The 13,183-nt window shown below is 44.4% G+C and overlaps 1 protein-coding gene across 1 annotated transcript in view; it reads left to right on the top strand.

The window, feature by feature from the left end:
* Positions 1-11,895, top strand: part of slc45a2 (solute carrier family 45 member 2) — a 94,178-nt gene extending 82,283 nt beyond the window's left edge. Inside the window, exons 7-8 of the mRNA XM_068009820.1 lie at positions 8,022-8,035; positions 11,612-11,895. Coding sequence (XP_067865921.1) covers positions 8,022-8,035; positions 11,612-11,828 — 231 coding nt within the window. The 3' untranslated portion in view covers positions 11,829-11,895. The remainder of the gene's footprint in view (positions 1-8,021; positions 8,036-11,611) is intronic.
* Positions 11,896-13,183: the final 1,288 nt, after the last annotated feature.

Genomic DNA, 13,183 nt, shown 5'->3' with positions numbered 1-13,183 from the left:
CCAGTCAGCCTAACATCAGTCATTGGGAAAATGCTAGAGTCCATTATTAAGGAAGAAATAGCAGGACATTTAGAAAAGCTTAATGCAATCAAACAGAGTCAACATGGTTTTGTGAAAGGGAAATCATGTTTGACAAATTTGCCAGAGTTCTTTGATGATATAACAAACAGAATTGATAAAGGGGAACAGGTAAATGTAGTGTATTTGGATTTCCAGAAGGCATTCGATAAGGTGCCACATAAAAGATTATTGCACAAGATAGGAGTTCACGGTATTGGGGGTAATGTGTTGGCATGCATTGAGGATTGGTTAACACGCAGAAGACAGAGAGTCAGGATTAATGGGTCTTTTTTCAGGTTGGAAAGATGGAACTAGTGGAGTGCCACAAGAATCAGTCCTAGGGCCTCAATTATTTACTATCTATATTAATGGCTTGAAAGAGGGGACAGAGTGTAATATGAAACAAGAACAAGAAATGCTGGAATCACTCAGCAGGTCTGGCAGCATCTGTGGAAAGAGAAGCAGAGTTAACGTGTAATATGTCCAGATTTGCTGACTATACAAAAATAGGTGGGAGGGCATGTTGTGACGAGGACATAAGGAATCTGCAAGGGGATATAGATAGGTTGAGTGAGTGGGCAAAAACTTGGCAGATGGAGTTTAATGTAGGAAAGTGTGAGGTCATGCACTTTGGTAGGAAGAATCAAAAGGCAGACTTTCTTTTAAATGGAGAGAGACTCCAAAAAAGTGCAGCACAGAGGGATCTGGGTGTTCTTGTACGTGAAACACAAAAAGCTAGCATGCAGATGCAGCAAGTAATTAAGAAGGCAAATGGCATGTTGGCCTTTATTGCTCGGGGTTTGGAGTTTAAAAATAGGAAGTCTTGTTACAGCTGTACAGGGTGTTGGTCAGGCTGCACCTGGAGTACTATGTACAGTTTTGGTCTCCATATTTAAGAAAGGATATACTGGCATTGGAGGCAGTTCAAAAGAGATTCACTAGGCTGATTCGTGGAATGAAAGGGTTGACTTATCAAGAACGACTAAACAGGATAGGCCTTTATTCATTAGAGTTTAGAAGAATGAGGGGTGATCTTATTGCAACATACAAGATTCTGAGGGAGCTTGACAGGGTTGAGAAGATGTTCCACTAGTGGGGAATCTCGAACTAGGGGACGTAGTTACAGAATAAAGGGACACTCATTTAAAACTGAGATGCGAAGGAATTTCTTATCTGAGGGTAGTGAATGTCTGGAATTCTCTACCCCAGAGAGTTGTGGAGGCTAGATCACTGAAAGTATTTAAAGAGGAGATAGATTTTTGAAATATCGGGGAGTTGGGGGCTATGAGGAGCTGGCACGAAAGAATAGTTGAGGTCTGGGGCAGATCAGGCATAATTTTATTGAATAGCGGGGCAGGCTTGAAGGGCCGAATGGCCTACTCCTGCTCCTATTTCTTATGTTCTTAAAGTTTTCTATAGACAGATAAATAGTAAAAGCGTGGTAAAAGGAGTGGGGCCGATTAGGGACCAACAACGGGATTTGCGCATGGAGGCAGAGGGCATAGCTGAGGTATTAAGTGAATACTTTGCATCGGTTTTTACCAAGGAAGAAGATGCAACCCAGGCAATGGTGAAAGAGGTGGTAATTCAGACACCAGAAGGGTTAAAATTGATAAGGAGGAAGTGTTGGATAAGCTGTCTGTACTTAAGGTGGATAAGGCACCAGGAATAGATGAGTTGCATCCAAGGATACTGGGAAGTGAGAGTGGAAATTGTGGAGGCACTAGTCTTCCTTAGACTCAGGGGTGGTGCCAAAGGACTGAAAAATTGCAAACATTGCACCCTTGTTCAAAAAATGGTGCAAAGATAAGCCCAGCAACTACAGGCCAGTCAATTTAACTTCAGTGGTGGGGAAACAAAGAACAAAGAACAAAGATAATTACAGCACAGGAACAGGCCCTTCGGCCCTCCAAGACTGCGCCGATCCAGATCCTCTCTCTAAACATGTCGCCTATTTTCTAAGGTTCTGTATCTCTTTTCTTCCTGCCCATTCATGTATCTGTCTAGATACATCTTAAAAGACTCCATCGTGCCCGCGTCTACCACCTCCGCTGGCAACGCGTTCCAGGTGCCCACCACCCTCTGTGTAAAGAACTTTCCACGCATATCCCCCCTAAACATTTCCCCTTTCACTTTGAACTCGTGTCCTCTAGTAATTGAAACCGCCACTCTGGGAAAAAGCCTCTTGCTGTCCACCCTGTCTATACCTCTCATGATTTTGTACACCTCAATCAGGTCCCCCCTCAACCTCCGTCTTTCTAATGAAAATAATCCTAATCTACTCAACCTCTCTTCATAGCTAGCGCCCTCCATACCAGGCAACATCCTGGTGAACCTCCTCTGCACCCTCTCCAAAGCATCCACATCCTTTTGATAATGTGGCGACCAGAACTGTACGCAGTATTCCAAATGTGGCCGAACCAAAGTCCTATACAACTGTAACATGACCTGCCAACTCTTGTACTCAATGCCCCGTCCGATGAAGGAAAGCATGCCGTATGCCTTCTTGACCACTCTATTTACCTGCGTTGCCACCTTCAGGGAACAGTGGACCTGAACACCCAAATCTCTCTGGACATCAATTTTCCCCAGGACTTTTCCATTTACTGTATAGTTCACTCTTGAATTGGATCTTCCAAAATGCATCACCTCGCATTTGCCCTGATTGAACTCCATCTGCCATTTCTCTGCCCAACTCTCTAATCTATCTATATTCTGCTGTATTCTCTGACAGTCCCCTTCACTATCTGCTACTCCACCAATCTTAGTGTCGTCTGCAAACTTGCTAATCAGTCCACCTATACTTTCCTCCAAATCATTAATGTATATCACAAATAACAGTGGTCCCAGCACGGATCCCTGTTGAACACCACTGGTCACACGTCTCCATTTTGAGAAACTCCCCTCTACTGCTACTCTCTGTCTCCTGTTGCCCAGCCAGTTCTTTATCCATCTAGCTAGTACACCTTGGACCCCAAGCGCCTTCACTTTCTCCATCAGCCTGCCATGGGGAACCTTATCAAACGCCTTACTGAAGTCCATGTATATGACATCGACAGCCCTTCCCTCATCAATCAACTTTGTCACTTCCTCAAAGAATTCTATTAAGTTGGTAAGACATGACCTACCCTGCACAAAACCATGTTGCCTATCACTGATGAGCCCATTTTCTTCCAAATGGGAATAGATCCTATCCCTCAGTATCTTCTCCAGCAGCTTCCCTACCACTGACGTCAGGCTCACCGGTCTATAATTACCTGGATTATCCCTGCTACCCTTCTTAAACAAGGGGACAACATTAGCAATTCTCCAGTCCTCCGGGACCTCACCCGTGTTTAAGGATGCTGCAAAGATATCTGTTAAGGCCCCAGCTATTTCCTCTCTCGCTTCCCTCAGTAACCTGGGATAGATCCCATCCGGACCTGGGGACTTGTCCACCTTAATGCCCTTTAGAATACCCAACACTTCCTCCCTCCTTATGCCGACTTGACCTAGAGTAATCAAACATCTGTTCCTAACCTCAACATCCGTCATGTCCCTCTCCTCGGTGAATACCGATGCAAAGTACTCGTTTAGAATCTCACCCATTTTCTCTGAGTCCAAGCATAACATTCCTCCTTTGTCCTTTAGTGGGCCAATCCTTTCTCTAGTTACCCTCTTTCTCCTTATATATGAATAAAAGGCTTTGGGATTTTCCTTAACCCTGTTTGCTAAAGATATTTCATGACCCCTTTTAGCCCTCTTAATTCCTCGTTTCAGATTGGTCCTACATTCCCGATATTCTTTCAAAGCTTCGTCTTTCATCAGCCGCCTACACCTTATGTATGCTTCCTTTTTCCTCTTAGCTAGTCTCACAATTTCACCTGTCATCCATGGTTCCCTAATCTTGCCATTTCTATCCCTCATTTTCACAGGAACATGTCTCTCCTGAACGCTAATCAACCTCTCTTTAAAAGCCTCCCACATATCACATGTGGATTTACCTTCAAACAGCTGCTCCCAATCTACATTTCCCAGCTCCTGCCGAATTTTGGTATAGTTGGCCTTCCCCCAATTTAGCACTCTTCCTTTAGGACCACTCTCGTCTTTGTCCATGAGTATTTTAAAGCTTACGGAATTGTGATCACTATTCCCAAAGTAGTCCCCTACTGAAACTTCAACAACCTGGCCGGGCTCATTCCCCAACACCAGGTGCAGTATGGCCCCTTCCCGAGTTGGACTATTTACATACTGCTCTAGAAAACCTTCCTGGATGCTCCTTACAAATTCTGCTCCATCTGGACCTCTAACACTAAGCGAATACCAGTCAATGTTGGGAAAATTAAAATCTCCTATCACCACCACCCTGTTGCTCCTACATCTTTCCATAATCTGTTTACATATTTGTACCTCTATCTCACGCTCGCTGTTGGGAGGCCTGTAGTACAGCCCCAACATTGTTACCGCACCCTTCCTATTTCTGAGTTCTGTCCATATTGCCTCACTGCTCGAGTCCTCCATAGTGCCCTCCTTCAGCACAGCTGTGATATCCTCTTTGACCAGTAATGCAACTCCTCCACCCCTTTTACCTCCCTCTCTATCCCGCCTGAAGCATCGATATCCTGGGATATTTAGTTGCCAATCATGCCCTTCCCTCAACCAAGTCTCAGTAATAGCAATAACATCATACTCCCAGGTACTAATCCAAGCCCTAAGTTCATCTGCCTTACCTACTACACTTCTTGCATTAAAACAAATGCACCTCAGACCACCAGTCCCTTTATATTCATCATCTGCTCCCTGCCTGTTCTTCCCCTTAGTCACACTGACTTCATTATCTAGTTCCTTACAGGCTTTTGTTACTACCTCCTTACTGTCAACTGACCTCAATTGGTTTCCATCCCCCTGCCACATTAGTTTAAACCCTCCCCAACAGCGTTAGCAAAAGCACCTCCAAGGACATTGGTTCCAGTCCGGCCCAGGTGTAGACCGTCCAATTTGTAATAGTCCCACCTCCCCCAGAACCGGTCCCAATGTCCCAAAAATCTGAACCCCTCCTTCCTGCACCATCTCTCAAGCCACGCATTCATCCTGACTATTCTTTCATTTTTACTCTGACTATCACGTGGCACTGGTAGTAATCCTGAGATTACTACCTCTGAGGTCCTACTTTTTAACTTGGCTCCTAACTCCCTAAACTCTGCTTGTAGGACCTCATCCCGTTTTTTACCTATATCATTAGTGCCTATGTGCACAATGACAACTGGCTGTTCACCCTCCCCCTTTAGAATGTTCTGCAGCCGATCTGAGACGTCCCTGACCCGTGCACCTGGGAGGCAACATACCATTCGGGAGCCTCGTTTTCGACCACAGAACCGCCTATCTACTCCCCTTACAATCGAATCCCCTACGACTATAGCCCTTCCACTCTTTTTCCCGCCCTTCTGAACAGCAGAGCCAGCCACGGTGCCATGGACCTGGCTACTGCTGCCTTCCCCTGGTGAGCCATCTCCCCCAACAGTATCCAAAACGGTATACTTGTTTTGGAGGGAGATGACCGCAGGGGACTCCTGCGCTGCCTTCCTGCTCTTTCTCTGCCTTTTGGTCACCCATTCCCTTTCTCCCTCAGCAATCCTAATCTGCGGTGTGACCAATTCACTAAACGTGCTATCCACGACCTCCTCAGCATCGCGCATGCTCCAAAGTGAGTCCATCCGCAGCTCGAGAGCCGTCATGCGGTCTAACAAGAGCTGCAGTTGGACACACTTCCTGCACGTGAAGGAGTCAGGGACATCAGCCGTGTCCCTGAGCTCCCACATTGAGCAAGAGGAGCATGACACGGGTCTGAGATCTCCTGCCATTTTTAATCTTAAGCTTAACTTAGTTAAATGAAAAAGGAACGAAAAGTTTTTACCAATCACAATAAAACCAGAGAAATCGAAAAAGCCTTACCTTATAAACACCCCACCGAGTCCTTTTTTTTTTGGTTAGAGGAGGAGGGCGGGTGGGAGACACGACAAGTGCGGTGTCTCGGGTTCAGAAACCGCCCAAATATATAGTGTTTTACTTACCCAGCAGCCCCCTGGCCTCCGCCGAAAAACAAAAGGAAATTAAATTTACTTTCAAACTGACCTTCCCAGCTGCTCACTCGCTCACTCGCTCACTCTCTGCTCCCGAAAAAGCTGCTGCAATGAAAGGAAAGTTATTTTAAACCGCCCAAATATATAGTGTTTTACTTACCCAGCAGCCCCCTGGCCTCCGCCGAAAAACAAAAGGAAATTAAATTTACTTTCAAACTGACCTTCCCAGCTGCTCACTCGCTCACTCTCTGCTCCCGAAAAAGCTGCTTCCCAGCTGCTCACTCGCTCACTCTCTGCTCCCGAAAAAGCTGCTGCAATGAAAACATATGGAAAGATTAATTTAGGACAAAATTAATTGTCACATGGATAAATGCGGATTAATTAAAGAAAGGCATCATGGATTCCTTAAGGGAAAATCATGTTTAACTAACTTGCTGGAGTATTTTGAAGAGGTAACAAAGGGTTGCTGTGGTATATATGGACTTCCAAAAGCCATTTGATACAGTGCCACACAACAGACTTGTGAGCAGTTATAGCTCATGAAAAAAAGCAGGACAGTCGCAAGATGGTTATGGAATTGGCTGAATGACAGAAAACAAAGAGTAGTAGTTAATGGATTTTTTTTAGGCTGGAGGTATGTTTGTAGTGGAGTTCCCCAGGGGTCAGTGTTGGGACCCTTGCTTTTCCTGATATATATTAATGACAGTGTCAGTGAGGGAGCATTTTGGGGCTAGTGACCATAACTCTGTAAGATTTAAGGTAGTTATGGAAAAGGACAAAGACGGGCCGGAAATAAAGGTACTGAATTGGGGGAAGGCCGATTTTAATATGATAAAACAGGATCTGGCCAGGGTGAACTGCGAGCAGCTACTTGTAGGAAAGTCTACATCAGACCAGTGGGAGTCGTTCAAAGAGGAAATAGTGAGGGTTCAGAGCCAACATGTACCCATTAAGGTGAAGGGTAGAACCAACAAGTCCTGGGAACCCTGGATGTCAAGGGATATAGAGGATTGGATCAGGAAAAAAAAGGAGGCTTATGGCAGATTCGGAGCGCTGAAAACAGCGGAGGCACTAGAGGAGTATAGAAAGTGTATGGGGGCACTAAAAAAAAGTAATTAGGAGATCGAAGAGGGGACATGAAAAAAAACTGGTGGGCAAGATAAAGGAAAATCCTAAGGCGTTTTATAAGTATATTAAGGGCAAGAAGATAACCAGGGAAAGAGCGGGGCTATTAGGGACCAAAGTGGCAATCAGTGTGTGGAGCTGGAGGACATAGGTGAGGTTTTAAATGATTACTTTTCATCTGTGTTCACTCTGGAGAAGGACGATGCAGGTGTAGAGATCAGGGAAGGGGGACTGTGATTTACTTGAAAATATTAGCATTGAAAGGGAGGAAGTATTAGCTGTTTTAGCGGGCTTAAAAGTGGATAAATCCCCAGGCCCAGATGAGATGTAACCCAGGCTGTTATGTGAGGCAAGGGAGGAGATTGCAGGGGCTCTGACACAAATTTTCAAATCCTCTCTGGCCACAGGAGAGGTGCCAGAGGACTGGAGGAGACCGAATGTGGAAAATGGGGTTAGAATAGTTAGGTGCTTGATGGCCCGCATAGACACAATGGACTGAAGGGCCTGTTTCTGTGCTGTATAACTCAATGACTCTATGGCCTAGACCTTGGTGTACAGGGCACAATTTCAAAGTTTGCAGATGATACGAAACTTGGAACCATTGTGAACTTTGAGGAAGGTAGTGTAGAACTGCAAAAGGACATAGACAAGTTGGTGGAATGGGCAGACAGGTGGCAGATGATGTTCAATACGGAGAAATGTGAAGTGATGCATTTTGGTAGGAAGAACATGGAGAGACAATATAAAATAAAGTGTACAAATCTAAAGGGGGTACAGGAGCAGAGGGATATGTGCATAAGTCATTGAAGGTGGCAGGACAGGCTGAGAGAGCATTTAATAAAGCATACAGTATCCTGGGCTTTATTAATTGGGGCATAGCGTACAAGAGCAAGGAGGTTATGTTGAACTTGTATTAGACACTAGTTTGGCCTCAGCAGGCGTATTGCATCCAGTTCTGGGCACCGCACTATAGGAAGGATGTGAAGGCATTAGAAAGAGTGCTGAAAAGGTTCACCAGAATAATTCCAGGGATTAGGAACTTCAATTATGAAGATAGATTGGAGAAGTTGGGACTGTTTTCCTTGAAGAGAAAACTGAGAGGAAATTTGATAGAGGTATTCAAAATCATGAGGGGTCTGAACAGAGTAGACAGGGAGAAACTGTTCCCACTCATGAAAGGATCGAGAACAAGGGGGCAAAGATTTAAAGTAATTGCTATAAGAATCAAAAGTAACAAAAGTGACTTTTTCATGCAGCGAGTGGTTAAGGTCTGGAATGCAGTGCCTGAGAGTGGCAGAGGCAGGTTCAATTGAAGAATTCAAAAGGGAATTAGTCTGTTCTATGAAAAGGACGAATGTGTAGGGTTATGGGGAGAAGGCGGGGTAGTGGCACTAGTGAATTACTCACTTGGAGAGCTGGTGCAGACACGATGGGCTGAATGGCCTGCTCCTGCACTGTAATAATTCTGTGATCTTCTAGGCTACCTTTGCCAATCTGATTCATCCAATCTACATGAAGATTAAAATCACCCATGATTATTGCAATACATTTCTTACAGGGGTGGACTTCTTGCTCAATCCCAATATTTTCATGCCCCTGACTTCCCCCCCCCCACCCAACCTATTTGCGGGGGTGATGGGGGTAAAATTGAGGCCATTGATTTAAAAAATTCATGCCTTCCCTTGGAGGTGGTTGGGGAAACTGCGGGATGAAGATCTGCCATTTGCTTCCACCAAGAGAACAGCATTGTCTGTACCAGTCAAAGTTGTAGTGCTATGGATCTCACTGGATGCTCCAGGAAGCACCTAAAGACTTTTGCACAGTGATAGAGAGAGAGAGAGAGAGAGCTATCCAATTTTACAGACAGGCTTGGTTTCAAAGACAGTTGATAGAATGCATGAGGCCCTGAAAATCCTTCAATTTCATGTGAGGAAAGACTTCCATTCCATCTACGTGCAGCTAGTGGGCGATTCCATGCAAATTATCTACCCAGGAAGCTGCCGCAACCTGTCCTGTCTACCTCCCTACGATGTCTAATGCTTCCTGTTCATGCAAACTCGGGCAACTGGAATTTCTGTGGGCCTTCTCCCAATTGTCCACCATAATTTCAGTGGAAGATCGGTGGAAACACCAAAAAAGTGGCATAAATGGTCTTTTACAGCATTTCTGTGGGGTTCCTGCCAAAGTTGCAGTGGAATATCAGAAAAAAACAGCAAAAGTTTTATCCAGGGTTTTCTGTGGTGGTGATCCTCTCCTGTTTGAATTTCTTTGGCATTGGTTGTGGGCTACCTTGTCCTTTTGTTGAAGTCGCATAAATGTCATGAACACTTCACCCCTATGAGGTCCTACATCTCATTACAGTGAGAGCTACATGTGAATTATCTCTCCAAATGAGTGTCCTTGAGAACTGGCAGAAGTTTGTGTGTAGACAAAGTAAATTGACAAAGTGGTTTTGATTAATAATGGTACTTGCGGAGGTTGTCCTTTGAATAAATGATTTCCCCAGCAGTCAGATTCTGACCAACAGTGTGATGGGTAAGTAAGTAAGTGAGTGAAGGCTGTAGCAGCAGTATAGGATGTGGTTTGGTAACAGTGTCTTGATCTCCCCTGTCCATCCTTGAGATATCATTGAAAATCATCCTGCACTGTCAGATAGTCCTAACTGTTTCTGGCATCTCCTGCCAGACAGCCAACATCCCCCTCAAATGGGGCTTTCTTCAGTCAGTGCCCAACAATCTTCTCTTCTGACCCTGACTTCTGACGAAAGGACAGCCATGGACAATCCAAAAATCAGCCACATGGCTGTGGCTGTCACTCATCTTAACTCTTGTGAGATTGTTATACATTCTCTAGCACTGCATCCATGTTCAATGAGCAACACTCCTGACATTGACTTCTATCACTACCTGTTCCCACTGCCTCCTGAGCATGTGTCTGGAAATCCTCCTGCACCCACCACCACCCCACTTCCCCTATGCATACAGAACATCTCTCCTGCTTTCTACCTCTTCCATCAAAGCCTCCAGTGTGTTATCAGAAAACTTGGATACACACTCTCTACCATGTTCAGTCATTCTTCAAGCTTTGACAGCATAGATTCAGCTCACAAAGAACTACCACCACTTTCTGCAGCCACAGTGCACTTCCCCTTTAAGTAGTGCAGGCTTCCTTTAAGTAGCATTAGCTACCTGTGATATTGGACCTCCTTCTGATGCGTGCAGCCAGTGAACTGCACGGATAGTGCTGGCAGCAGGCAGCACAAATCTAACGTGCTGTGTGCATTATAATGAATGGCCATGGGGTAATTGTGTATTGTGATCTTTATGCCTGTTTTCAAGTCCTGTCCAAGTTCTCCCCTTATTTTCATTTAACATTTTCTTACAGGAGCACCATTTTCACGATAAAGTGTCTGGTAAAGGTCACATAAACCAATAAAAGCACTGAGGTTCATTTCCAGCAGGATAGAATTGAAAAGCAGAGAAGTTATATTAACCTTGTACAGAAGCTTGGTTAGACCATATTTGGAGTCCTTTGAACAGTTCTGGTCTCCATATTATTAAATAAAAGATATAGAGACACTGGAGAAAGATGCAAAGAAAATTTACTGGGGTGATGCCAGAACTGAGAGGTTATACCTATATTGAAAGACTGAACACACTCGGCCTCTTTTCTCTTGGGAAAAAAAAAACTGAAGGGTAACATGAAGAGGCCTTTAAGATTATGAGAGCGTTTGATACGGTAGATGGAGAGAAGATGTTTCCACAGGGATGACCAGAACTATGAGCCACAAATATACACAAGTCACGAATGAAGCCAATAGGGAATTCAGGAGAAACTTCTTCACCCAGAGAGTGATTAGAATATGGAACGCTACCACAAGAAGTAGCTGAACTGACTAGTGTTGATGCATTTAAGAGGAAGTTAAATAAATACATGAGGGAGAAAGGAATGGAAGGATATTTTGATGGTGTTAGGTAAAGAAGGGTGGGGATAGGCTCATGTGGAATGTAAACAGAGGCCTGGATCTGTTGGGCCAAATTGTCTGTTTCTGTGCTGTAAATACTATGTAATACTGTGTAACCCTTTATTCATTTACTCACAAACATGAGATACAATGATGTTAATCACTGCAGAGTGAAACTTTGCTTCATTTGTTGTTGTTTTCCTAACAAAGATTATTCATGTTTCTTTCAGTTCTTTGCTCTCGCTGAACAAAAATTGTTTTGCCAATTCAAATATTTTCCTGGAGCCCTTTATAATGAAACAGATGATGATGATGATTAACATTATGGCACTCATAAAATTCCTGTGAAATTGACCCCTCAAATATGCACGTTTCTGCTCTTTCTCTGTTTTCAGATTCAAAGAGCAAATGGTGGAACAGCTTCGAATGAAAGCAGGGGTAAAGGTATCGACTGTGCTGCACTCACTGCTATGGTGCAGTTGGCACAAATCCTGGTTGGAGCAGGTGTTGGAGCTTTGGTAAACTTAGCTGGCACTGTGAAGGTTGTTGTGATCACTTCATCTGCGATCTCCTTGATTGGCTGTTGCTTTGTTGGATTGTTTGTCCAATATAGTCAGTGAGATCATCACAAATAAGTGTAAAGATAATCTTTTTTTCCTAACTTCCTTAAATGTTCTGAATTGTTAACTGTGCCTTACACTCAGCTTCCCCCAATGACTCCAGCAGGCCATAACTCCGATATAGTATGGTGATAAATCCTAGTAAGGTCTGGGTCCTTTCCTGGAGTCTTAACAGGACTTATGCCAATTCTTATCTGATGTGAGTGTCGCTAAGGCTTTTTAAGGATATGAGGCAGAGTTTCTGGGTAATGAGTATGAAACTAAGCTGCACAAACCAGGAGGCAGTAGCACAGGCAGAAGCTTGTACTGACCTGGCTTATCTCACCTGGCACAACAGTACAGCTGCTACAATTATCAATGCTTCACTATTTGGAGAGGGAAAAAGTTGCCTAGATTCATGAGCCTGATAGTTCTCTGGGGACTGTTACTGAAAAATGCATGGTCAAATAGCCTGCGGCACTCACTAGGGCTGATTCTCTGATTGGGTGCTCTGGGCACGAGCAAGGAATGCTGGTCAGGAAATTGGACTTGGAGACATTTATATTCCATGCATTTAAATTAATGGGCATAAAATGAAAGTCTCCGAATCCATGCTTTCCTGACCATTGCTCCCTATCCATGCAGCTCCATTCCAGGAATACCTACTGGGGAATCAACTCTACTGTTTAGTTCACCCAGAGCATGCCCAGCAGGCCTAACACCGATCAGCACCTTTGGGGGATAAGACTGGGGAGTGGGGGGGTTGGTTGTAGAGTAAAAGACAATGGACTATGGATATCTATAATTGTATTAAAAGCAAATGTGCGGAACTTCACTGGGCCCAATATTATTGTGAATTTGACTTCCTTTTTAAAAAGCTTTGCTTTACTCCTTTGAGTTCTTCACCTTCCTATAACCTACAAACAAGACATACATTTGTTCATTTACAGATAATACTAATTTCACACAACCCTCATATTTATTTTCTTTATTAAAGGATTTATTACCTTGGAAAGAGATTGGGGAGGATTCCTTTCTTAGAACAATGAAACCTTAGGCTAGATTTTATTCTGGTGGCAGGGTTCCTGGCGACTAGTCAGAGAGCGGGGGTAACCCCACCTCGGCCATTTGTTGGACCCCTGGCCACATTCAGTGGTGGGCAGGCAATTAATTGCCTGATGTCAAGGCTGCCATCCCCTTTAAGGATCGGTGGCCGCTGCGGGGGTTGCAGATGATGATAATAGATGCTGACCACCACACAATGTGAATGGGCTGGGGCTCACTGCGGCAAATCGAGGAGGCAGGCCCCGAGGATCACTGTAGTGGGAGGGGGTTTGGAGAGGGCAGGGGGGTTGTGTTGTGGGGGTAGCCATTGC

This window comes from Heterodontus francisci, chromosome 1, assembly GCF_036365525.1.
Source record: "Heterodontus francisci isolate sHetFra1 chromosome 1, sHetFra1.hap1, whole genome shotgun sequence".
NCBI lineage: Eukaryota > Metazoa > Chordata > Chondrichthyes > Heterodontiformes > Heterodontidae > Heterodontus > Heterodontus francisci.
Note: the sequence above shows the minus strand (reverse complement) of the source record. Positions and strands in the feature narration are given on the sequence as shown.